We start from the raw sequence: 23,092 nt of genomic DNA on the forward strand, positions 1-23,092 counted from the left end.
AATGAATTATGTCCACTACAAAATATATTGCTCAAACTTGCAATAATAAAGCAAATACAAAATTGGCCCATGGCCATATATAATGCGCTGTGCGACACCTCGATTGGTACCCTTGCACTAACTCCAATCCTCGCTATGGGTTCCATCACTTGTACTTAAGCCGCCAATTACATTAGTTATTAACAATCGATTGAACGAATCACCGAATCAACCGATCCCAACATAACTGTGCTCAAAGCACAATAATCAAGCACAACACCAATAACACTAGCGACATCAGTATTAACATGGAATCACCCACAATATTGACCATCTAGCATGGCAAAACACAAGCTATTCAAGCGTCCCCAACTAACCACATAAAGTATCCACTAGGACCCCCGTCGCATCCAGTGCACTCCTATGGAGTACTTTGCCATAGTCACACTTGACTAAAATAATAATGTCCAAAGCAAGATATACCAAAAATATAATTTCCATAACAGTTTGTGTCTAATGTGGCATGGAGCTGATCCTCTTTAAGTAGTAATCTTTCATTTAAGTGCACCAATTCCTTCTTGATATCATCACAAGTGGCTTGCATATGGGAGAGGGTCCTTTTGGTTCAAGGCATCAGATAGCTGTAGGTGTTTTTCTTGGAGAGAAACCATGGCTTGTAGGGCATCCTTTCTACTTTCTGCTAGAGCATTTTGTGCAAGGAGCTGTTGCTACATTTGTTCTACCATGCTTTCCTTAAGCTTCATAATTTCAGTCTCGGCACTTTGCAACTTGGATTGGAGTGATGGGAGCATCTGTCTTTCCATTTCTCTTTCCTTCTCATCTGACGCCATGGTAGCAAATAATTGAGACCATTCTTGTAACTGTTGGATGTGATGTTGTATGATCTAGAATGTGCTATGGCCTTGCTTTTATTGACATACAGTTGACTCCCATATGCCCATGTGAAATTTTCATCAATTTCTTGAACATCAGTTTGTTGTATGGTGCCACTAGAGACATTTGGGGGTTGTGACTCTAGAGTTGTGGAGTCATCAACATTGGTGACTTGCATTTCATGGAGAGGCATGCTATTTGGCTCTCTTGCAAAGTCATTATGTGGCATGGTATCTTCTTGGATTTCCATGCTTGAGTCCTTCTGTTGCAGGAGCAAGACTGAACTGAGTTGCAGTATTCTTTGGTAGAGTTCCACATTGTCATTCTGTGGAATCTGTTTGAATTGTTGCCCATCCATGCTATCCACATTGAGAGTAGGTGGAGGGTCTAATTCCCATTCTGGCGATAATATCAATGTTTTAAAGTCCTCTATATCTTGTGTTGAGAGGGGTGTAGAGTCATCCTCTTGCTCTATTGCAAACCCAATTATTATGGCCAATAGATGGGCAATGTAGCTTTTGTCCATTATGTGTAGTGGATACATAATTGGTTAGCAGCAAGGATATGTGTTGAGCCCAGTCTTGTAGTTTTGCTCTACCAAGGGGTATAAGAGTTTTTACTGATATATAGTTTTTTCTCACTCCTGTATAATTGAAAATGTAAGCCAAAAACCTAGTTGCCTCTTTACATATGGGATCCAGAATCATATCATGGCGTATTCCCCCGCTTTGTGATTTTGTGTTAGGTGGGAATAAATCCTGAATTTAAGAGAATCTTACATCCAAATGTTTCTTTGGATATTCTTCTTGTGCCTCTGGAAATGAGAAAGCCTCTTGCATAGTGGATCTACTGAGGTAGATCTGTAAGGGCTTTTTGTTATATGTTACTGTGCCATACTTATCTTTCTCCAACTCTTTGCTTTTATAAGATGTTATGAATTGACAAATGTATTTTGTCATAGCAGGTGTTGGTGAGAAGGATTTTAGCTTCTCAAAAAGACTACCTAGTCCCTTTGACTGCAAGAAGTTGTAAGCATTGGGTGACATGGCGAATGTTGAGACTCATGGCTATACAAGTTGTATTGTTCCATCTATTGCTAGCTATTTGTTGGTCTGGTCCTCAAGGTGTTCTGCACCTACATCTTGCATAGTCAATTGCTCTGGCTCAATTTCTCTTGCCTCTAGTATCCCTTGGTTCTATGGCATTTCTTCTTGGCATGTTGCATTTATTTGCTCATCCGTATCACTGTCCAGAACTACTAGCCGTGGTCATTTTGGTGCTGACCTCTGGGTTGGTGATTTTGGATCGTGTCCTTCTTTAGGTTGGTGATTTGAGGAGGGCTATTGAGGTTGAGGCTTGGGCTGTTTGGCATGTTGACGCTTTGCCGATGGTGTTGTAGGCCTTTTTCCCATGTTATTGGATTGTCTTCACCCTGGCATTGCACATATGAATCAAGTCCCAGTTTGACAGTGCCAATATAGTGCCATGTGCTAAGAGGGCATGTTTATTTTGTGAGTGGCTAATGCATTTTACTCTTTTTGTGATGAGGGTGCCATGTGTGTGGATTAAAACAAGTATCTCTTGGGGCTTTTATTTGTGCAATTTATTCGTGGTGCTCGAAATGTGTGGGTACGCTATGCATGACTAGTGAGGTGGGCATTCCTCCTGTATGCTTAATTTGCTAAGGGAATCATAGGGTAGCTAGGACTCAGTCATCACCTCTGAGCCCTAGGTTGAAATCGATTGAAACTACCTATATGTGCAAAAGCATACATATGCTAGTGAGTGCTTATGATATAATCTAGTCCTAACTATGGAAGACTTGGGGCCCCCAAATCTTCAATATTGTCGAGGATGGCTTGCATGTTGATGTAGTAGCACTTCAGTCAGCTCCCATTTATCGTTGTTGTGAACTAGACTCCATCTGTTGTTTCTAGTAGCACAGCTCCGATGGGATTCTTTTTGACTCTATAAGGTACTTGACCTAGAAATTTGAGCTTGCCCTTATGGACTTTGGTATTGTACAGCAGAATCAGGTCACCTTCCTTGATGTCTTTGTCTTTGAGGTTTCTATCAAACCATGCCTTCCTTCTTTGTTTTTTTGTTGTCATGGCATGGTAGGCAACTAATCTGGTCTTTGTATGCTTCTCTAATTGATAGAGTCTTTCTTTCAATGATGCATGATCTCCCATACGTTCTTGTACTGCTATGTGTAGACTAGGTATTACAAATTGCAGTGGGACCACAGCTTCAAGACCGTACACCAATTGAAAAGGTGTATTTCCTGTACTGACCTTGAGTGTGGTTCTGTATGCCCATAAGGCTGCATTTAGTTTCTCTGCCCAATCAGAACGCTTTGGTTCTACTTCCTTGGTGAGGACAATACATAGAATTTTGTTGGTGGATTCGGCTTGTCCATTCCCTTGGGGGTAGTAAGGTGTGCTCTTTCTATGGATCACCATAAAGCCAGACAAGAGTTCTTGGATGACCTCATTGACAAAATGTGTGCCTCTATCTGACACAATTTCAATGGGACATCCAAATCGGGTGATTACATTCTCGTACAAGAACCTTGCTGTGCTTCTAGCATCTGCCTTTCTGACGACTTTAGCTTCATCCCATTTGGTAAAGTAATTAGTGGCCATAATGATGTAGCGTGCTTGTGTTCCTTTTGCTACTGGATGGATGGGACCCACAAAACCAATCCCCCATTTTTCAAAGGGTTTTTGTGCAACGACTGTTGTTAGGGGATTGAAGTCTTTGTGTTGTGGTTTAATAGTTTATTGGCATACATCACAGCTTTTAACATATTCATAGGCATCTGACCAAAGTGTTGGCGACCAGTATCCTACGAGAAGGACTTTTCATGCTATTGCGTCCCCTTGGAAATGTCCACTTGCAATGCCTTCATGTGCTTCACTGAGGATTGGCATGATCTCATAGGACAGAGGAATGCCTGTGCCAAGGCCACAGAGTGGGGCAAGATTTAGGAGATATATCTGAGTGTTAGCCGTGGATATCAAAATCCTATAGACCTATTTGATGATCGGTGTCTAGGCATTTGAAGATTCTTGATATGCACGTGAATAGAAGACAACCATACATAGCTAGGACAAAGGAACACCTATGCCAAGGCCATATAGGGTGGCAAGATTTAGGATATAGAGAGGCTGTAATGAATTTTGAACTGGGGCATGGATGAGTAGGCAAACCCATGTGGTGTAGGTAGTTACAAGCCCTTAGCAATCATACGATTAATCTAGATGAAGCACCGGTCATGGACCAAGAGGAACGAGTTTTGATACTACATCAACTTTAAGTCTTCAATCATGAAACATCCTTTATGCAGTGGATGGAAGATTTTGAGCAATCATCCACAAAAAGTCTAGTTCATTAATTTATTTTGACAACAGTGTCTCTATTTTGGATTGTCATCCTATCTTGCCCCAATCATGGAGTATCGAAGAGCCATGACCTTTCCAACAACACTCGATATGTTGTCGAACCTTTAGGAAGATCCAGTGTAGTAGACTATCTAGTGGACCTGACTTCATCATTTTTTGTCCACACAGCATCAATGATTCCCAGTGGCTCCATCTCGATGTGTTTGGCTAGGAATACATTGAATATAGTATTCCTCATTGGTACTAATTCCCATTCTTCATAGAGCTCTTTTGGTAATATGTTTACTCTTGGATCATTGTTCACTATTATAGGATATTGGCTAAAGGCCTTATGCTTTGGTGGGATGGTTACATTTTTTATGTCATCCCTATCACCAAATTTGACTAAGATATCTTTATCTTCATCTTCTAGTCATGAGGAACCTTGTGCAGATACAATCCAACCCTTGAAGCTCTCCCACATTATAGGGAAATTTCTTAATAAGCATCGAATTGGGATTGTGATGGGGTAGCTAATTAAGCTCGCTAATATAGTGCCTTCCAATTGGGAATGAAGTGCATGTAGATCTATTACCCTTTGGTTGGTGGTGGGTTCCATCATTGTGTCCATATTGGATGGGTTGTTACCCTTGCCTCTATTGTTGCTAACTTGTCTAGCCACAGCTCCTTAGCTGCCTCTCCCACATCATCTCTCTTAGGCTTCCTAGCCTCTACAACCTCCCAACAAGCTCCTCACGGTAGCTCACACTAGCCCTTCATGGCAACGCACACCAGTCCACCGTCATTTTGAAATACAATCTCATAGTTTGATTTCAATTGTTAGGTCTCTTTCACTCCAATTTCTCTTGTTGCACTTGAGTTTAGTTTAGCTGCTAAGGCCCTAAGGTCAATCATCCACCCTAGGTTGGGCAAAACACTTGGCCCTACTTGGGGGTTAGCTCTAGCATAGGGGCACACAATTGTACACTGGCCACCACTTGGAAAAAGTGCTCATTTTGGGGCCCTGTAAGAAATTCATGATTTTCTTATTTTCTTGGCTCAAAGTTAAAATTTTCTAGAGTGAGAAGCACAACTTTATATGGTTGAGCATTCAATTAGAGGTATAAATTGCAAAACAGATGAACTGACATTTTGAAGTTCCCGCCTGAGCGTTTTCAATGTGTCATATATGCTACGTCCAAGTACCTAAATTTGGCCTCCCGGAGTGGTCAAAACAACCAAAGCAGAAGACTGACATGAATGTGCTTAAGAAAATGATTTGGGCACTTGGTGAGGCTAAATTTAGTGATTCAAAAGTCATTTTGGTGATTTTTGCCTGCTCTGGACATAATGGTGATGCCGAAACTACCAAATTATGTACCGAAATAGTAGAAATCCATTTGTTCTTAAGAAAGCGATTTGAGCACTTGGCCCCAAGCCAAGTGCCCAAATCGCTTCTTAAGCACATTTCTGTCAGGCACCTGTTTTGGTCGTTTTGACCCCTTCGAGAGGACATTTATGACACATTAAAAAATGCTTGAGCGGGAACTTCAAAATGTCACTGTGTCAAGCATCTCTAGAGAGAGAGAGAGTCTATAAAAAAAAAAGAAAAGCATTGGCCTCTCTCTCATTGGAGGATCTCTATTTTTTGTCTAACCTAAAAGGCGCCAAAAATGAGCTCTGTCTTTCCCTAATGCATGGAGATTCCCAAACTAAAGGTGTTTGTTTCTTAGATTTCAGTTAGTCATTGCTCGTACTCACTATTGCAATCCTATCGATACCCACTCCCTATAAAAAGATACACAAACAGAGGATTATGTTAGACCTGCAAGAGCAAATATCTTTTTTACACCAATAAATCAGAGAGCTAATGGAAAGCAAGAAGTTTTTACAGAGGTAATACACAACCCAACAATGCATCTACATCAACACCAACACGTCTCCACATTTAAGGCATGATCACCAATCAAGTGAGCTTAATTAAGCAAAAAATTGTTTGCTAATTCTAGGAACAAAGTCAACAAAGCGGATCTCTATATGGGAGTCAAAGAGCAGGAAACAAAAGCAAATAATAAAGGATTGAAAGATGGATACCTTCATGATGATGAGGAGAAAGACATAGACAATGTAATCATATCTCTTAAGAAGGAAGTACCACAACTTGAATGGGATGAAAATGATATATCCAATATCAGTCAAAATGACATATGAGCACAAGTCTACTTCAAAGGGAGGGTAGCAAGGGTTCAGATCCTCAAACAAACAAATAAGTTGAAGTGTACAAAGATTTGGATATCCGAGGAGCTCACTCGGATCCATTTTAAACAAAAAAACATTGGACTAACCAAAGTAAAGGAAGCATGCACATCATGCAAATCAATGGTTTACCAAGATGGACAAGAGTTGATTAGGGACTCCAAATGGCTCCAAATCAAAATCCAAGAACTCTCAGTCTTAAACTAATGATACAAAGTCCACTTCATGATAATGCTAGAATGTAGCTATGTCCTATGATAACTCAGGAGGAACTAAGCCTTATTCACTCTCGTGATTCTTTGGCTATCCAAATGTAGTAAGCCACTTTGGTGTTTGTGCTTTGTCTCATAGACCGGTGAGGTATTCCGCAAACATTAGAAGGTATTCCTTTCTTTCTTTCTCAAAATCTTTGCTGTCTGAGCAAAGGATAGTTTTTGCGGTACTGCTTCTTTTGCTTCCTTGTTATCAAAAGTATCGACACTAGAATATTAAGGGGTACCTCTAGTTTTACATCATTGGTCTATTGAGGCTTTTCTCTAAGTGGAAAATCCATACATGTATGCCTAACTCCGCAATCTTAGCACACAGGTTGAGATGTATTTGGGCTACCTCTGTGTGGACACTCTACTATTAGATGGTTCTCCCTGCATCCGAAGCAATTTATGAGGGCTTAGTTTTTTGTCAACCCACTTGGTTTGCATACATCAGGATGAGTCCTTTAGCACCTTCCATGTGGTACATGGGATACTTTGGCTCGTACTCGTATGGCAGCTCTGGTTAATCAAGTTGGAGTTATTAAACAAGGACAACTATTAGAGCAAAATTGGGAGCTCGGGAGTATTGTTAAGGATTGGGATTTCTCAATAATTGAGGCACTTGTGTCCTCACATGGATGGGGTTGAGCCTTGGTATACAATGGGCACAAGTGTTGGCTGCCTATACACAAGGGTTAGTATCTATTGTGTGGGTTGTGCAACCCTCATATTATAGAAGCAAGTATTTACATCATGGCATGAAACAGTGCAAATTAGGCACCATAACTTGGGCCACTTCTAGTGGACTAAGTGTGCTTCTCAGGATTGGGCACTCACTTGCAATCTGGTTAGCCATAATGTGGACACCACACGTTTTCTCTTCTTGGGTATTGTGGCTAAGAGACTCACAGCTTCTGCTCTATGGTTTGCATTATTTCTTCTGAGGCCATGACTTCCACTCGATCCTCGGTGGCATAATCCTTGGCAAAAGTACTTTGATTCTTGGAAGACTTATTATCACGATGACTTGTGTATGCGTAAGAAAATAATACAACGTCTGTGCTCAACAGATAACAAGATCTCGTATGCAAGAGAGAAAACAAGATAGTATGGAGAATCAAAAATTTGATTACTATAGAATTGATACAATAGATGGCGCTGCCTCCCACAACCGTGCGCTCCTTTGAAAGAAGCTTCGATGGCATGCTGGAAATAGTAGAAGACGGAGGCTGCATGCTAAGGAATCAGGGTTGCTGTAGCTAGTGATGAAATGGGCTTCATGGGCTTGCTCTTATATAGCCACCAGTCATAGTCGGTTAGGCTCAATTGGGTGACCGACCCAATCCGCCCAAAACGGTCGGCTGGGGGTCGGTCCCAAAATAGGCCACCGACCATACAAAAGAATCGGTGCGCAAAATAGAGCAACTGACCTATGGCCGTCATTCCCATCCGGGATCATCTAAGGCTCTAAACGGGCCCCGCAACCCGAGAGTGGGCTGCCTCCGGAAATGCTCCATCTACCCTCAATGCGGTCAGTCAAGGGATGCCTTCCCGCACTTGCATGTAGCCTAGTTGGTGGTGTGCCAACTCTATCTGAAGCCGTCCAGCCATCAGGCCACACATGGCCCCCATCTGGTGTCCACCAGGACCTACCGGTTAACCGAGCTACTCAAATGCCTTCTCCTCATATGGGGGGCTTACAAGTAGAGTTAGTTGGTTCCTGCGTAGTTACACGCGTAGTTACACGAGAGTGGAGCATTGATATCTAACACCCCCCCTCCATGTCCACCTGCAAGTGAACTTACTTTTTCGGCCCAATGCCAAGTCGATGGAGATGCCTCTCTAGCAAGTCTCTTCCAAGACCCTTCGTGAAGATGTTCGCAGCATTCTCTGTAGTCGGACAGTACACCAAGTCGACCTCTCCATCCATGATGAGCTCGCGTACAAAGTGATATTGAATCTCAATGTGTTTTGTGCGAGCATGGAACACCGAGTTCTTTGCAATCACCATGCAACTCTGATTGTCACATGATAACTGCATAGGCTTGTTCTGCACTGCACCCATGTCTCCCAAAATCCTCCTCAACCACACTGCCTCGCAAGAAGCAAAGCATGCAGATTTGTACTCGGCCTCAGTAGAAGAAAGAGCAACTGTGGGTTGCTTCTTGCTGACCCATGACACAACTCCAGATCCAAGTGAGAAATAGTACCCTATCACTGATCTCCTGCTGTCCACGTCTCCTACCCAATCCGAGTCACAGAATCCGGTCAAGATGTTGCCCTTGGTATAGATGATGCCATAATCAAGTGTGCCTTTGATGTATTTCAGCACCTGCATCCCTGCCCTCCAATGGTTCTCCCGGGGCTTATTGGAAAACTTGCTTAGTACACCAGTCGCAAAACTGATGTTCGGTCGTGTGTTGCACAGGTAAATCAAGCTGCCCACAAGCTTTCTGTACTTTGCTTCATCCACCAATGGTGATGAATCCTCGTTTGAGAGCTTCGCATCAACCTCCACAGGGGTACCAACTGTCTTGCACTCAGCCATGCCAAATGCCTTCAGTATCTCTCCAGCATACTTCAGCTGTGAAATGAAGATCTGTTTCGACTCCTGCCTAACTTCAATCCCCAAATAGAAATGCATCAGTCCGAGGTCAATCATTTCAAACTCTCTTCCTAGCAAATGCTTCGTCTGTGAGATCTTCTCTTCATGGTTCCCTGTTATGATAAGGTCGTCCACATAAAGGACCACGATCATACACTTGCCTCCTTCTCTAAAGATATACAAATTTGCATCAGATGGGCTCCTCCTGAACCGGTTTTGTAGAAAGTAGGCGTCAATTCGCTGGTACCACGCTCGTGGGGCCTGTTTCAGCCCGTAAAGTGCCTTCTTCAGTTTGCAGACTTTACCTTCTAAACCGGGGATCTCAAAGCCTAGTGGTTGTTCCATGTATACCTCCTCCTTGAGATCTCCATTCCGAAAGGCAAATTTCACATCCATCTGAAACATGGGCCAACTTCCCTGGGCAGCTAAAGACAAAACACTGCAAATTGTGGTTAGTCGAGCTGTGGGAGCAAAAGTATCTTGATAATCAAAACCATGTACCTATGCAAATCCTTTTGCCACGAGCCGAGCCTTGTACTTATCCAGTGTGCCGTTGGACTTGTACTTGGTCTTGTACACCCACTTGATTCCAATTACCTTGCATTTTGGTAGTCGATCCACAAGGTCCCAAGTGTTGTTCTTCATTATGGAGCCATACTCCGACTGCATAGCCTCTGTCCACCTATCATCGCCCTGTGCCTCTTCAAGACACTTGGGTTCATCAGCACGGATCACTTCTGTCATCAAAGCATAGTTGACCAAGTGTTCCTACGCCCTTCTTTGCTCTAATCTATTGGACCGGCGGTGTTTGGATGGTTCCTCCTCAATGGGTGGAGGTTCTCTGCCATCCTAAAGCTGATTTACCCACTTCGAGAATGGCCGTTGCCGTTGTGGTTCTACAGGCTCTTCTTCATTTTCTTTGTCTTGAATCCTCCCAAGCATCGTTGGGGGAGTTCGGTCTGCTATTGGTGGCGGTACTGGATGGATATCCTGGTCCTGGTTGTCTGGGAAGGAAGCATCCTCCTCCAATTGATGCGGCTGTTCTGAGAAGACCACATCGCGACTTACAATTACCTTCTTGGTAACATAGTTATAGAGATAGTAACCCTTCACCTCTTCACTGTAGCCCAAGAAAATACACTTCTGGCTCTTCAGTTCCCATTTGCTCTTGTTAGCATCAGGGACATGCACAAAACAGTCACATCCAAAAACTCTGAAATGTGCAACTGAAGGTTTCTTACCAGAAAAGGCTTGCAGTGGAGTCATCCCATTCACAGCCTTCATGTAGCTACGATTCAGGATGTAAACTGCAGTGTTACATGCTTCAGCCCAGAAAGTCTTTAGCAAATCTTTCCCTTTCATCATACTCCTACCCATTTCTGCGTTCTGCTACTCCATTTTGTGATGATGTATGTGGCAGGGGTTTCTGCCTCTTAATGACTTTTGTAGTAACTTTTGAATTCAATTGATGTGGACTCTCCACCTCTGTCTAATCTCAACTTCTTCACCTTCCTCCCCGTTTCTTTCTCAACCATTACATGCCATTCCTTGAACCTACTAAAAGCCTCGTCTTTAGTCTTCAGGAAGTATATCCATATCCTTCTACTATAGTCATCGATCAGCGTCATGAAGTAGTAGGAACCACCCAAAGCTTCCGTCTCCATCTTTCCACAGAGGTCCGTGTGAACGAGCTCTAGAGGAGCCTTTGCCCTGCTGGCCTCTTTAAGAAAGGGCTGCCGATGCTGCTTGCCCATCGTGCAAGCTTCACATACATCGGGCAGATCTGAAATTTCTGGTAGGTCTGCAATCATTCCACTTTTATGCATCTCCTTCAAAGAACTAAGGTTTAGATGACCAAACCTCTCATGCCACAGCTTAGTGTTCTTCACATCCGCTCGAGCACTGAAAGCTGAGAGTTCGTAAATGTTGTCGTGCCGTGTACCTTTACCAACGACCTTTCCTTGAAGATCCAGAATCTGTGCACCATTCTTATCGAATTGAACTTTGAGGTCCCGATCGGTGATCGCGGAAATGGACAACAAGTTCCTCTTGATATCTAACACATAAAGAACATCGGACAACTGTTTTATAACTCCATCTGACTATCGTACCTTTTCCTTTTGCTGGACATTTTGCATCATTGCCAACTGCTACCAGGATGTCATTCCCTACCAGCTGTAGAGAGGTATACCAATCCTTCCGATTAGTCATGTGGCGCGATGCACCACTCTCAATGATCCACGGTTCATCTGCAGATACATGAACTGCCTCCGTGCAAATCTCCTCAATTGCGACGAACAGCTCTACTGGTACTGTCTGCGCGCTGTTGCTGGACTCTTTCTTTACTCCGTTCTTCTCATCTGCAATCTTCTTTCGGTACTCATTCTGCTTGTGCCCTGCCTTGTTGCAAAAGAAGCACTTGATCTTCTTCTTTCTCTTTTTATCATCAGAAGAAATTGGGTTACCAGAGTCCTTACCCTTACCTTTCTTTGATCCGGTCCAGAAAGCTGAATCTTCTCTAGTCCTCGTCTTTTGATGCATCTCCTCCTCCAAAAGCATCGCGCTGAAATCCTCAAAGTTGGGTGGATTTCTGTTCTGCGTATTCAGTGCCGTAACAAGACCGTCGTACTTTGGTGGGAGAATCCGTATGCACCTTCGTGCTAGATTCTCGCTGGTGATGGTGATGCCAATCGCTGTCATCTGATCACGCAGATTCTTCACCCTGGTGATGAACTTCTCTGCCGCTTCAGACTCAGACAACTTCTCGTTTGCGAGTTGAGTCTCCAAATTCTGATTCGTGGTCTCGTACTGATTTTTTAAGATCGTCCATGCCTCCTCCGCTGTGGTGACATGTTGAATTAACGCCATGACGGAATCACTAACACTGCAGACAATAGAACACAGCACATCTGCATTTCTTCTTGTCCACGCGAGAATCTCATCCGCAGTTGGTACTATCTGTTGTCCTGCATTGGCTGCGGTCTCGCAACCGCCGGTCTCACATCCATCCTAGTAGCAGTGTCCCAAAGCTCGTATGCGCTTAAGATGGTCTTCATCTTGAACTTCGAGAGTGGATAGTTAGAGCCGTCCAACTTTTCGCTTTCGTCGAACGGTGGGATTCGCAGTCTTGCGGGCTGGGCCATCTCTCACAATCTGCTCGCAAACAGAAAACACAGTACCAAATCTTCTTGCTAAAGTTCAGGCTCTGATACCATATAAGAAAATAATACAACGTTTGTGCTCAACAGATAACAGGATCTCGTACGCAAGAGAGAAAACAAGATCGTATGGAGAATCAAAAATTAGAATACTGTAGAACTAATACAATAGATGGCGCTGCCTCCCAACCGTGCGCTCCTGTGAAAGAAGCTTCGATGGCGTGCTGGAAACAGTAGAAGACGGAGGCTAGATGCTAAGGAATCAGGGTGGTTGTAGCCAGTGATGAAATGGGCTTCACGGGCTTGCTCTTATATAGCCATTATTCGTAGTCGGTTAGGCTCAATTGGGTGACCGACCCAGTCCGCCCAAAACGCGGTCGACTGGGGGTCAGTCCCGAAATAGGCCACCGACCATACGAAAGAATCGGTGCGCAAAACAGAGCAACGAACCTGCGGTAACCGTTCGGCCCAGAGCCATCCGGGATCATCTGAGGCTCCAAACGGGCCCCGCAACCTGAGAGTGGGCTGCCTCAGGAAATGCTCCATCTACCCTCAGTGTGGTTCAGTCAAGGGATGCCTTCCCGCACTTGCATGTAGCCTAGTTGGCGGTGTGCCGTCCAGTCATCAGGCCACACATGGCTCCCATCTAGTGTCCAAATTAGGACCTACCGGATAACCGAGCTACTCAAATGCCTTCTCCTCATATGGGGGGCTTACAAGTAGAGTTAGCTGGTTCCTGCATAGTTATACGAGAGTGGAGCATTGATATCTATCAGTATCCAAATCGGTCATGTCATCCTCCATGTTAATTGTAACTTCATGAGCATCATTGTAATGCTCATAACTATTGATTTTTTCCATTTCTCTTTGAATGGGCTTTTTCAACCCAAAATATAAACATGCAACTAACTACTTGTGGTCAAGGCAAGGAAAATACTTGGCTATCAACCTCTTCATTCTTTCCAAGTATGTTCTGACTTCCTCTTTTTTACCCTGTTTGATATTCCCGAGTTGGAGGGCAAGGTCATCTTGTAGCCTTTTGGTTTGAAAACCCCTTTTAAATGGGTCAAAAGAAGATCCCAGGTGGCTCTTTCCTCCACAAGAAGGTCCATATTTTATTTAGAGGCCTCGTTCATCAAGGCCATAAGAAACTGAGCTACTTTTTGTCCTCCGATTAGCTCCCACCAACACGTGCAATGGCACATAATTGGAAGAATGTTTCAGAGTCTCATCATCCATCATAAGGTGGCATTCCCGATTTGCCAAAGGTGGTCTCCCCTTGTTGGTATTGTTGTGTTGTTGGATGGAGAAATTGTCCACGTTCGCATCTTCATGTACTTCTTTATTGTGTCATTATTCAACGGTCTTGCTCGTCAAGGGAGAGGTTAAATTATTAGAGAGCATTGAGGGAGAGACGGGTAGTAGCCTTCTTCTTCATTAACAATGATTAATTGTAACCTTCGAGTGGTGCATATGACTAATTTTGATTTTGACCTTCCTAAGCTTGCAAATGGCCAAAAATGTATGAGCAATGGGTCGAAATCAATGTCCATGTGAAGACATCTAATGGAGCACAAAATAATGGCAAATCAACCTTCAAGTTCCTTTACACTAGAACTTTATGTGTGAAAATGGGATGCAATTTGACCTCCAAATGACCAAGAAAGGGACCCTAAGAGTAGGGATAATTTTGGGCAATTTTCAATAAAGGTCCCCACCCCCTTTCCCTTTTCAAGTGTCTTTTTGAAAAGGAGGGTGTGTGAAATTAGGGTTAAAGTTAATCTACCCTACTGTGGTTAGATGTCTACATTCTAATTAGCTAACATGGGTACAACTAATCTATCTCTAATTACTTAGGGCTTGGTTACATTGACTAACCTATTGACTCTGGTTTCAAACTAACCTAGGATTAGTTTTGACTTGGTTAGATTAACTCTAACTAGCTATGATTAGTAGATGGGATTAGATTAGTGACTTTAGGGTGTGTTAGTTTTAGGTTTAGTTTAGGGTTAGTGTGAGTGGAGGCGAGGCGAGGCAAGGACAATAGCATAGTGGAGTGTGAGGGTGATGGAGAGAGAAGCTATGAGGGCAAAGGAGGGGGTGGGTTGGGTAGGGGATGAGAGGAAATGAGAGGTTGCGAGGGAGTGGCAAAAGGGGGAAAAGGTGCAGGTGAAGGCACAAAGGCAAGGCGGAGCCATACATGCCTCCTTGAGATGGCCTCTACATTTCCGACATAACAGACAACTTTCCAACACTACCTTTCCACCTCTCACTATCCATCCTAGCAGACTTTCCATCTCTTAAACACTCTCCATAGATTCGTTGATTTGCCCCTTACTAAAACTATCTCCATTGAACGTGCATGAACACCCTTATCTAGCGAGAGCAAACAACCCTTCGTAAACTAGTAAACCCGCAGAAGGGGACTGAGCACTTAGGCCACACGCAAGAGCTCAATCCTATCTCCCTCGCTCACGTGCAACATACATAGAGATGAAAGGAACATACCTTGTAATATTTGGGGAAATGCTTTGGAGGCCAGCAATGTTCATGCCAAGGACGCTTATAAGCTAGGGAAAGTAAATCCATGAAACAATAAGATTTGTAAAAGCACAGCAGCCAAAAAGAGCCAAATGTATGCGCGCACGCATGCACACAAACAAAAAGAGGGGACTCAAAACTTTTAAACACAAGTGTGCATTCTTTCTTCGCTGCAACTTTCAGCAACAATCCAAACTTTTTCATGTACCTACGCTCAGAAATTCTGCATATTTTCAAAGCGAATTGCTATTTTATTGTCACATGAAAGGCATCAAGAAACATATCAAAACCATTATAAAAACTTGGGTCAAGCTTGCTGTTTTTCTCAACAGACACAGAGGTAACAAGTTGCAACCCAGACCTTATTTGCTGATTTTTTATTTAACCAATGTAGAGCTATCATAGTAATACTGCAAACAAGCAAGTTCCACACATGGTGGCAAGTCTATTTACAAACCATAGACTACATCTTTTGTGACAAGGTGAACCATTAGTGCACAGTGATTATTGGGCATGCAGCCTGTGTTTTCTCAAAGCTTATGATAGCACTATACAAACCTTACTTTTTCCCCTTTTCAAAAAATTTGGCCTGAAAACCTTGTTTTCATAAACAGAAGTTTTGAATTATCATTAGAGTTATTCCCGGTAGATAATTTGTGCAGGAGATCTGGTAGGAAAGCTGTTTGGTCCAGAATCTCCATGTGTAACTTGACTCATATTGGAGAGCAGACAAATTAATATATTCCTGATGGTCGGAGTTTTCACTTCCATGCCTGCATACACCTCTGGCCCATTAGAAATCAATTCAACACAAAGCAATCCAATGACCAAACCACAATAGAAGTACTAAAATGAGAAAAACAAAAGGTTGCATTTCATATTTAAGGGCTCATATTCTGAGTAAAAAGAGTCCACTTCTACTGAGGATAATAAGAACCTTTCTGCATCCCAGCATTCCATGTGTCTGAATCGTACAATGATGCTGTGAATGACACACAACACAAATCCTGTGAATGGGAGACAATGATAATCCAGTGCACAAATGTGAACATGAGAGAAGATTCCCCCAAAAAAGAAACAAACTACATACTTCAGAGGTCACCTGTGCAACAAGAGCAGTAGAATCTCCTTCAGACTTCATGTTCTTGCAGGCAGATCTACCTGGAAGCCGCTGCTGCACATTGCTTCTCTTTCCTTGCTCAAGCACTGACTTCAGAATCTGTTGTTTCTGCAAATTTAAATCATAATCAGAGTATGAAGTGTACAGAGACTTGCACCCCAAACCAGAAAAAAAGCTATTTAGCATCTTTTCGCAAAAGACGTATTTACTTGATCTTACCGCATCTAGTTTAGCAGAGTTCGGCTTTGCTTGTTCCACTTTAGGTCTGGCAAAAGGACACTGAACCATCTGAGCAACCATACCTTTTTCCTGAGACTTTGATTCCCCTTTTGCTGACATCAATTGTTGCGCATTTTCTTTTTCTGAGACAATTTTTTTCCTGGGGAAAGCTCCAATATGAGAACTCCTTGTCTCCATTGGTCTATTTGACATGGGATAATCTGTCATATCAGCTGAAACTGAAGTAGCTTCATCCTTCAAAACTCTTCGAGCTGCTCGTTGACAAAGAATGAGATGCCTATTCGATGCATCAGACTCTGCAGATCCCCTACTAGAGCGCACTTCTGACTCTTTTCCTACTTTTTGGGAGACACTAGAGTTCCAAAGCTGACTAGGCCTCCTTGTATCTTCCTCTTCAGATTTTGAGCCTGACGTGGAAGTCATCACACGACCTGCAGCAGAATGAAGGTCCACAGCATGTACTGCCTCATTTCTTGTGGATGTCGATAGACGAAGTTCATAAGAGAATCTTAACTTAGGCCTTGAAGAACAAAATGAAGCTCCGGAAGAAGTCCTGTTGTTTAGACCAGAAGCATACTGAGTATCTCTGTGAGAAGATATGACAGAGGAAATTTGAAGATGATCAGAGCTCAAACTCTCTCTCTGTACAGTGGATGAGAGATTATCACATGAAATACTGCCGCTGCATGAGCCATCATTTTTTACAGGTTTGCTTTGTTCACACCCAGACGTACAGCTGCTGCCAGACAAGCTGCATCCCGTAGCTCGGGAAAGAGGAACCCTGTATAACAAACAGAGGTACCATGGCTAATTAAAATATTTTTAGACCTAACAAAGGTGAAGAGCTCCAAAGACTAGGTATATTACTCTGTGTATTGTGTGTGCCCTGGTCCACTCAACTGGCCTTTGCCCACTTTCCCTCCATCACCTTTAAAGGGATCTTTGGATAAAACTGTTCTCTTAGTCTCATTAACCTGCTTAGATTTATCTCTCAATGGATGCTCAAGTCGAAGCCAGGTCATATTGGAGTTCAAATCTGCAAGTGAAACGAGGTGATGCCTGATTTCCAAACATGAAAAAAGTCATGCCAACATGTTAACAAAATACTTTAGAGAAGGAAATGGAATGTGTTAACAGAAACTAAAGGGGCAGCTATGCATACTTGTGGCTAACGTGAAACCAAGGATCATCCCTGCATAAAAGCGAAAAGGGTTAATGGACAAGCCCATTAGCAATACAAAGATAAAGAGACCGTCCAATAACTATCTACTAGTTGATTAGACTTTGTGTCAAAAATATTCGTTGAGGAGCTTGGAAGCTTACCCTTCCTTTCCCATCAAGCTTTTCTCTAATGACAAGTCAGCCCACTGTGGCGCATCGATGAGATCCTATCAAGATCAAAGACAAAATTAGTGAAAATGCATACCTCTTGGTGCATATGAGGGCTTTGCAAAAATTGACATCCAGAGCATACCAGCAAAGACCATGGATCATCGCCAGGAGCCCTGGAGTGGCTCTGCTGTCGCCGAGTTCTAATCTGTTTCAACGCCATGGCTCTCTCCGCTGAGAGAACACCCAACAATCCTAAAAGATATGTTTGGCCTCGCTGTGATAGCAACTGTATTTATATGCTATATTCAGCCGAATGCCCCAGTTGGGTAGCAATCGCTATAGCTCGTCATCAGAACAAAATTTGCAAGGTGCTTGAGATGGATCCCAGGTTCATGCAACAACCATCAAACCGAACTCTGCCCAAAACCAAAAGCATAAGCGACTTCAGCTGTGCCGTCTCTCATCACACAAAACTTACTCTTCAGGAAGCAAAACCTTCCCAAGAGCTAAAAGCTTTTCACATTTAAATATATATAGATATAGAGATATAAATGTATATATTTATACATTTAAATATATATAGATTTAAATGTATACATTTATTAATGTTATGGGGACATACTCGGATCATTTTGAGTTGCCTTGTTATGCTATAATCGTGGCACCTAAGCGTAGCCGGGCCCAGACAATTGGTGAAACAGAAAGTGTCTGCCATATGAAGGTCGCGCACGCAATGGGCGATTGAAAATAAATTGGTATGAATCGCGCTAATAGTTGTTCGAACCATCATATCGGGTGTCCCACAGAGTGAGACTCCATCCGCCACACTAATCACAAGTTGTTGTAATTAAAGTGGTGGTCTTTGAATGCCAGCTGGTGTGAACCACACCGAGTGCACAACCATCCTCCTATGTCCTTCTCTCCTCCATGGCCAGGCAAGTGGCGTGAACCCGGCCCAAGGTAGATTTCAAATCAAGGCGTTCGCAGAAGTGGTTTTTTTGCTTTTGCTGAAAAAACCAATTGCCTAACGGGCCTCTCCTCCCAAGGAGGGGCTCAATCAAGTGTACTCATTACCTTGGATTGGCTGTAGCCCACAAGAAAATTCTAGTCTACATGCAAGAGAAGGGCTAAGACTGTGGAAAAAATTGGCAACTGCACGTAAAGGCACCCAAAAATCATCTCCACGTGAACATTCAAAAAACCAAAACCTTGGTTTTTTTTTCAACCAAGTTTCAAATCAAATTTGAAGCCCATTGCCCTACATGAACATGCTCTAATCCATGGCCTTCATGAATTGGGAATTTGAAATTCAAAGTTATCATGGTCACCAAGTGGTAATAGGGAGCTATTTTTTGTTTTAAAATGTTTCAAAAATTTGAGGAACTTAGAAAACTCTGAGAGCCAATGCTTAGGTTAGGTGAGGGCCAAATCTACGATAGTATTCATCCAAAAAATGGTGAAAGGAGAGCTTGACACATCATCCTTTTCTATGAGGAGTACTGTGTGGGGCCTTCCTCCCTATTGGTGGGGGGGCGAGGCGCTAGGGCACGGGGGCACAAAGCGTGAGGCAAGGGGCTGATATTTTAAAGGTGCTCGCCTCTTTACTAGCCCTTTACCCTAGTTGAGCACTGAAACTCCTTTTGTGAATTTCCATGTGTAATTTCAAACAAAAATAATTAACTTGTGTGTTCCTACTAAAATTGCCTTTTAATAGCATAACATCCTTTTAAAAATCATTTGTTGCATCCAAGAAGCTTGCTTCAACATTATACTAAGAGGCAATGCCCATGTGCATTTGGGCACTCTTGTTTTATTATTTAATCTTTGTTTGACACACCACACTCACACATACAAGGTAGGGGGATAGCGTAGGCTTGGAAACAACCTTGGCTAGATTTAAATGCAAGTAGCCGCTCAGAAAGGTCAGTGCCCTATTGCCTAAGCTGTCAACGCTCTACCACACAATCCCCCTTATTTTGTAGGATTCAATAAAAGCCTTTCATGTACTCTTCTCCATTCTTGAATTTTTGGAACTTTTCCAACGAGAGAGCATGAATGCTCAAGCACATTGCCTCAAGTTCCTTGGGAATACATGAAATGTTTATAGTATCAACTGCTAGAATGAAGGTGTTGCTAGTTTTTCCAAGAGGAAAAATATAGAAATGCACATGTAAATTCATAAAAGAAGATCCTTCCTCCATTAACGCACTCCCTTCCAAGGAGGCAGTGCTTGATAAGCTATGTATACAAGGATGTGGTCGGTCTAGTAGGCCTCCGTTGTGCATATGTGTCCATGTGGGATATTTATCACAACTATGTACACTGTGTAAGCTAAGCGGAAAATATAAGGGGAGAAATGTTTGTAAACAATCTGTTGCTTGTTCTTCATTATGATACAAGCATGTACTAATGTGTTGGATTATTGCACTTTGAAATTGGCCTGATGTCAAATTTGTTTGTGTCAAGAACTTTAAAGTGTCAAACAAGTAGTCACCTACTCTTTTTTCATAATTTGTGACATGACATAAAAGGTGGTGATGCAAGATGTTGTCAATTGATTCATATTCTTCCATGTACGAGAATTATGAGTAGGAACATTATAATTTCTACTCAAAATTGTAGATATTGTGAATGAGCATTGTTATTTGTTCAATTTTCTATGTTTTTATAAACAAAATATTGTTTGAGTATTTTTAAGTGTTTGAGTATTATATTTTGTAAATGAAATATTGTTTGAGTATTTCCAAGTGTATAATATCAGGTGTGTATGACAGCATGCCAATAGGCAAAAAATGAGAAATTTAGATTATATGATTTTAAGTATCTATAATAGTATCTGACTTCTCAATACTTTGTCCTTGAAATAGTTTTCCATGTTTTTTTTATCAAAGTATTCTTTGAGTATTTTCAAGTGTAAACCAAGTGTATATGATAGCATGCTAGTAGACAAAAGAAATGAGAAAATTCCTACCCTAGGATTTTGTGTATCTGCAATAGGATATGTCTTTCAGTACTTTGTCCTTTGAAATAATTTCCCATGTTTTTGTAATCAAAGTATTGCTTGAATACTTCCAGGTGTTGAGTATTTCCAACTGTATAATACAAAGCATGTATGATAGTGTGTCAATAGGCAAAGAAAAGGAGAATATCAGACCATACAATTTTTTAGTATCTATCTTTTGGTACTTTGTTCATGCCGGTCGCTTATTCTTCTGCATATTATCTATCTCATTGATATTGTGAAAAGTGATCACTATTTGTAACAAATTGCTATGTTTTGAGTATTTTCAAGTGTATAATATTAGATGTGTATGATACCATGCTAGTAGGCAAAGAAAGTGAGTAATTCATATCATACAATTTTGAGTATCTATAATGTATTTGTCTTTTAATACTTTGTCCTGTGAAATAATTTTCCATGTTTTTGTAATCGAATTATTGTTTGAGTATTTGTAAGTGTATAACACTAGGTGTGTATTATTGCATGACAATAGGCAAAGAAAATGAAGAAACTCATATCAAATCAAAGTATTGTTTGAGTATTTCTAAGTGTATAATATTATGTATGTATGGCAGCATGTCAGAAAATGACAATATCATGTGATTTTTTAATATCTATAATAGTATCTATCTTTCAGAACTTCGTTCATAGTGGTGGCTTATCATTTTGTATCCAATCAACAAGTTGCCAAATGTCAAGGTAAACTCACCACATCGACTTAGACTTGGCTAATTTTCTATTGGAACTCCATTTCTTGTTATGAAAGAACTCATTGACTAGATCATCTATTCCAACAAGTATAGGAGATATCTAAGTGTTTTTAAGACTGACGTGAATACGATTGCCATTATCTATCTTGATTATTCCAATCAGGAAATTGGCATCCTCATTTAGCACATGTTTGTGACATCACATGCAATTGAAAGTGTCTTTTCCTATTTTCTATATTAGGGTATGACTATTATATAGAGAGCAAGCTGTGTAAATAGGATGAGCTATCCTCGCATGAATCACCAATCACCCAGAGACCTGTACAAAAAAAAAGAGAGAAAAAAGTTAGCACTTAGTAGTCCTAGAATCAAATACTTATTATAATTCATTATAATGGGATATAGTTACCAACCATTTGGTTATTACTATCCTATGTTTGATTATGTGATCGAATATGCTATGCTTAAGCTGATTTAATGTTGATGCATTAATTATATGAGCTGACTAAGTCTCTCTGTTGTAACATTCTTAATTACATATATAGATGGGTCTCCATTGCAAGTGTGTTTAACATCTCTTTCTAAACATATTCATGATCATGGTAGTACATTAGCTCTTCACCAAAAAATTGCAAAGAGTTAATGCTTTAGGGCTTGGCCCACCCTTTATATGATATAGGCATGCTTTATAATTTAAAAAAAGAGAGAGTTAGTGCCATCTTTTTTTCAAGTATGCATAGAGCTATATTAAGTATAGATCAAGTTACAATTGAGCATTCATTATCTGCAATGCCATCTGTAAATGTTATTTAATAGCTCATGAATTTCTCAACTTGGTATGTTCTACCGGGTCGCATCCTCTATACTGACAACTACAATAGTTCCTATTGGTTTTGGATCTATGGCAATTTATTATCCGATTTTAAAGTGATAGTTGTTAAGCCATATTTGTTTGTCAAATCAGCTCTTAGATTAGGATATGATGTAGTGTCATTATTTCTATTGTATGTACCATTTCAATTTAATCTTTCCCTCAAATACTACTCCTTGTATGTTTGGAATAATGTCTTTAACCTTTGTCACTTGTAACTTACGAGTAGCAAGACCCATCTATGATGGGTTAGAGACCTGCTCCGTTGGGTCTCAAGGTGGGATCTTCAAATGTGTTTAATTCCAAGAAATCTAGGGGCCCTCCACTGTAAGCACTGCTTGGCTTTGTCTGTGCTCAATTTAGTCAATCATTCAGCTAGATAAACAGCTATATTAGTATTCTTAATATAAGTGCTAAACGGTGGGAACGTACTTTAGATTACCGTATTGAATGGATGTCTTTGCAATTTGCACATCTAGGTTGTTAGGTTGTATGGATGGTAAAGAAAAAATAAGCTGGGGATTTATCAAGCAAGCTCTGCGTATTCACACTTCTTGTTGTCGATGTTTTATGGGATTCATAGTCAAGCAAGCTCATATACTAATATATTAGCACAAAATGTAAAGGTAGTGCTCCACAAATCGAAACATGCCTCAAAGGCATTGGTTGCACATGGAATTGAACTAATTGTTCATTCACTAATTGATGTTTTATTGCCTTTATAGTAGCAACACCACCACCACCACCA

General features: G+C 41.5%; 1 protein-coding gene across 1 annotated transcript; it reads right to left on the bottom strand.

Annotated features, from left to right (window-relative positions):
- Nucleotides 1-15,430: 15,430 nt before the first annotated feature.
- Nucleotides 15,431-18,273, bottom strand: LOC147879647 (uncharacterized). Its single transcript, XM_087371802.1, has 8 exons — nucleotides 17,905-18,273; nucleotides 17,754-17,818; nucleotides 17,593-17,622; nucleotides 17,298-17,489; nucleotides 16,410-17,211; nucleotides 16,173-16,298; nucleotides 16,008-16,052; nucleotides 15,431-15,843 (listed from the first exon to the last, which is right to left on the bottom strand). Exons 1-8 carry the CDS (start codon nucleotides 17,980-17,982, stop codon nucleotides 15,832-15,834), a joined length of 1,350 nt encoding a protein of 449 aa, XP_087227928.1. The 5' UTR covers nucleotides 17,983-18,273; the 3' UTR covers nucleotides 15,431-15,831.
- Between the last annotated feature and the right edge of the window lie 4,819 nt (nucleotides 18,274-23,092).

This window comes from Dipteris shenzhenensis, chromosome 33 (assembly GCF_047967505.1).
Source record: "Dipteris shenzhenensis isolate YYH24624 ecotype China chromosome 33, Dip_SZ_1.0, whole genome shotgun sequence".
Lineage (NCBI taxonomy): Eukaryota > Viridiplantae > Streptophyta > Polypodiopsida > Gleicheniales > Dipteridaceae > Dipteris > Dipteris shenzhenensis.

Coding starts and splice junctions, on each gene's coding strand:
- LOC147879647 (XM_087371802.1), bottom strand. CDS start 17,982: ATGGCGTTGAAACAGATTAGAACTCGGCGACAGCAGAGCCACTCCAGG. Junction 17,819..17,904: donor ATGATCCATGGTCTTTGCTG/GTATGCTCTGGA, acceptor TGATCTTGATAG/GATCTCATCGATGCGCCACA. Junction 17,212..17,297: donor GGGCACACACAATACACAGA/GTAATATACCTA, acceptor TTTGTTATACAG/GGTTCCTCTTTCCCGAGCTA.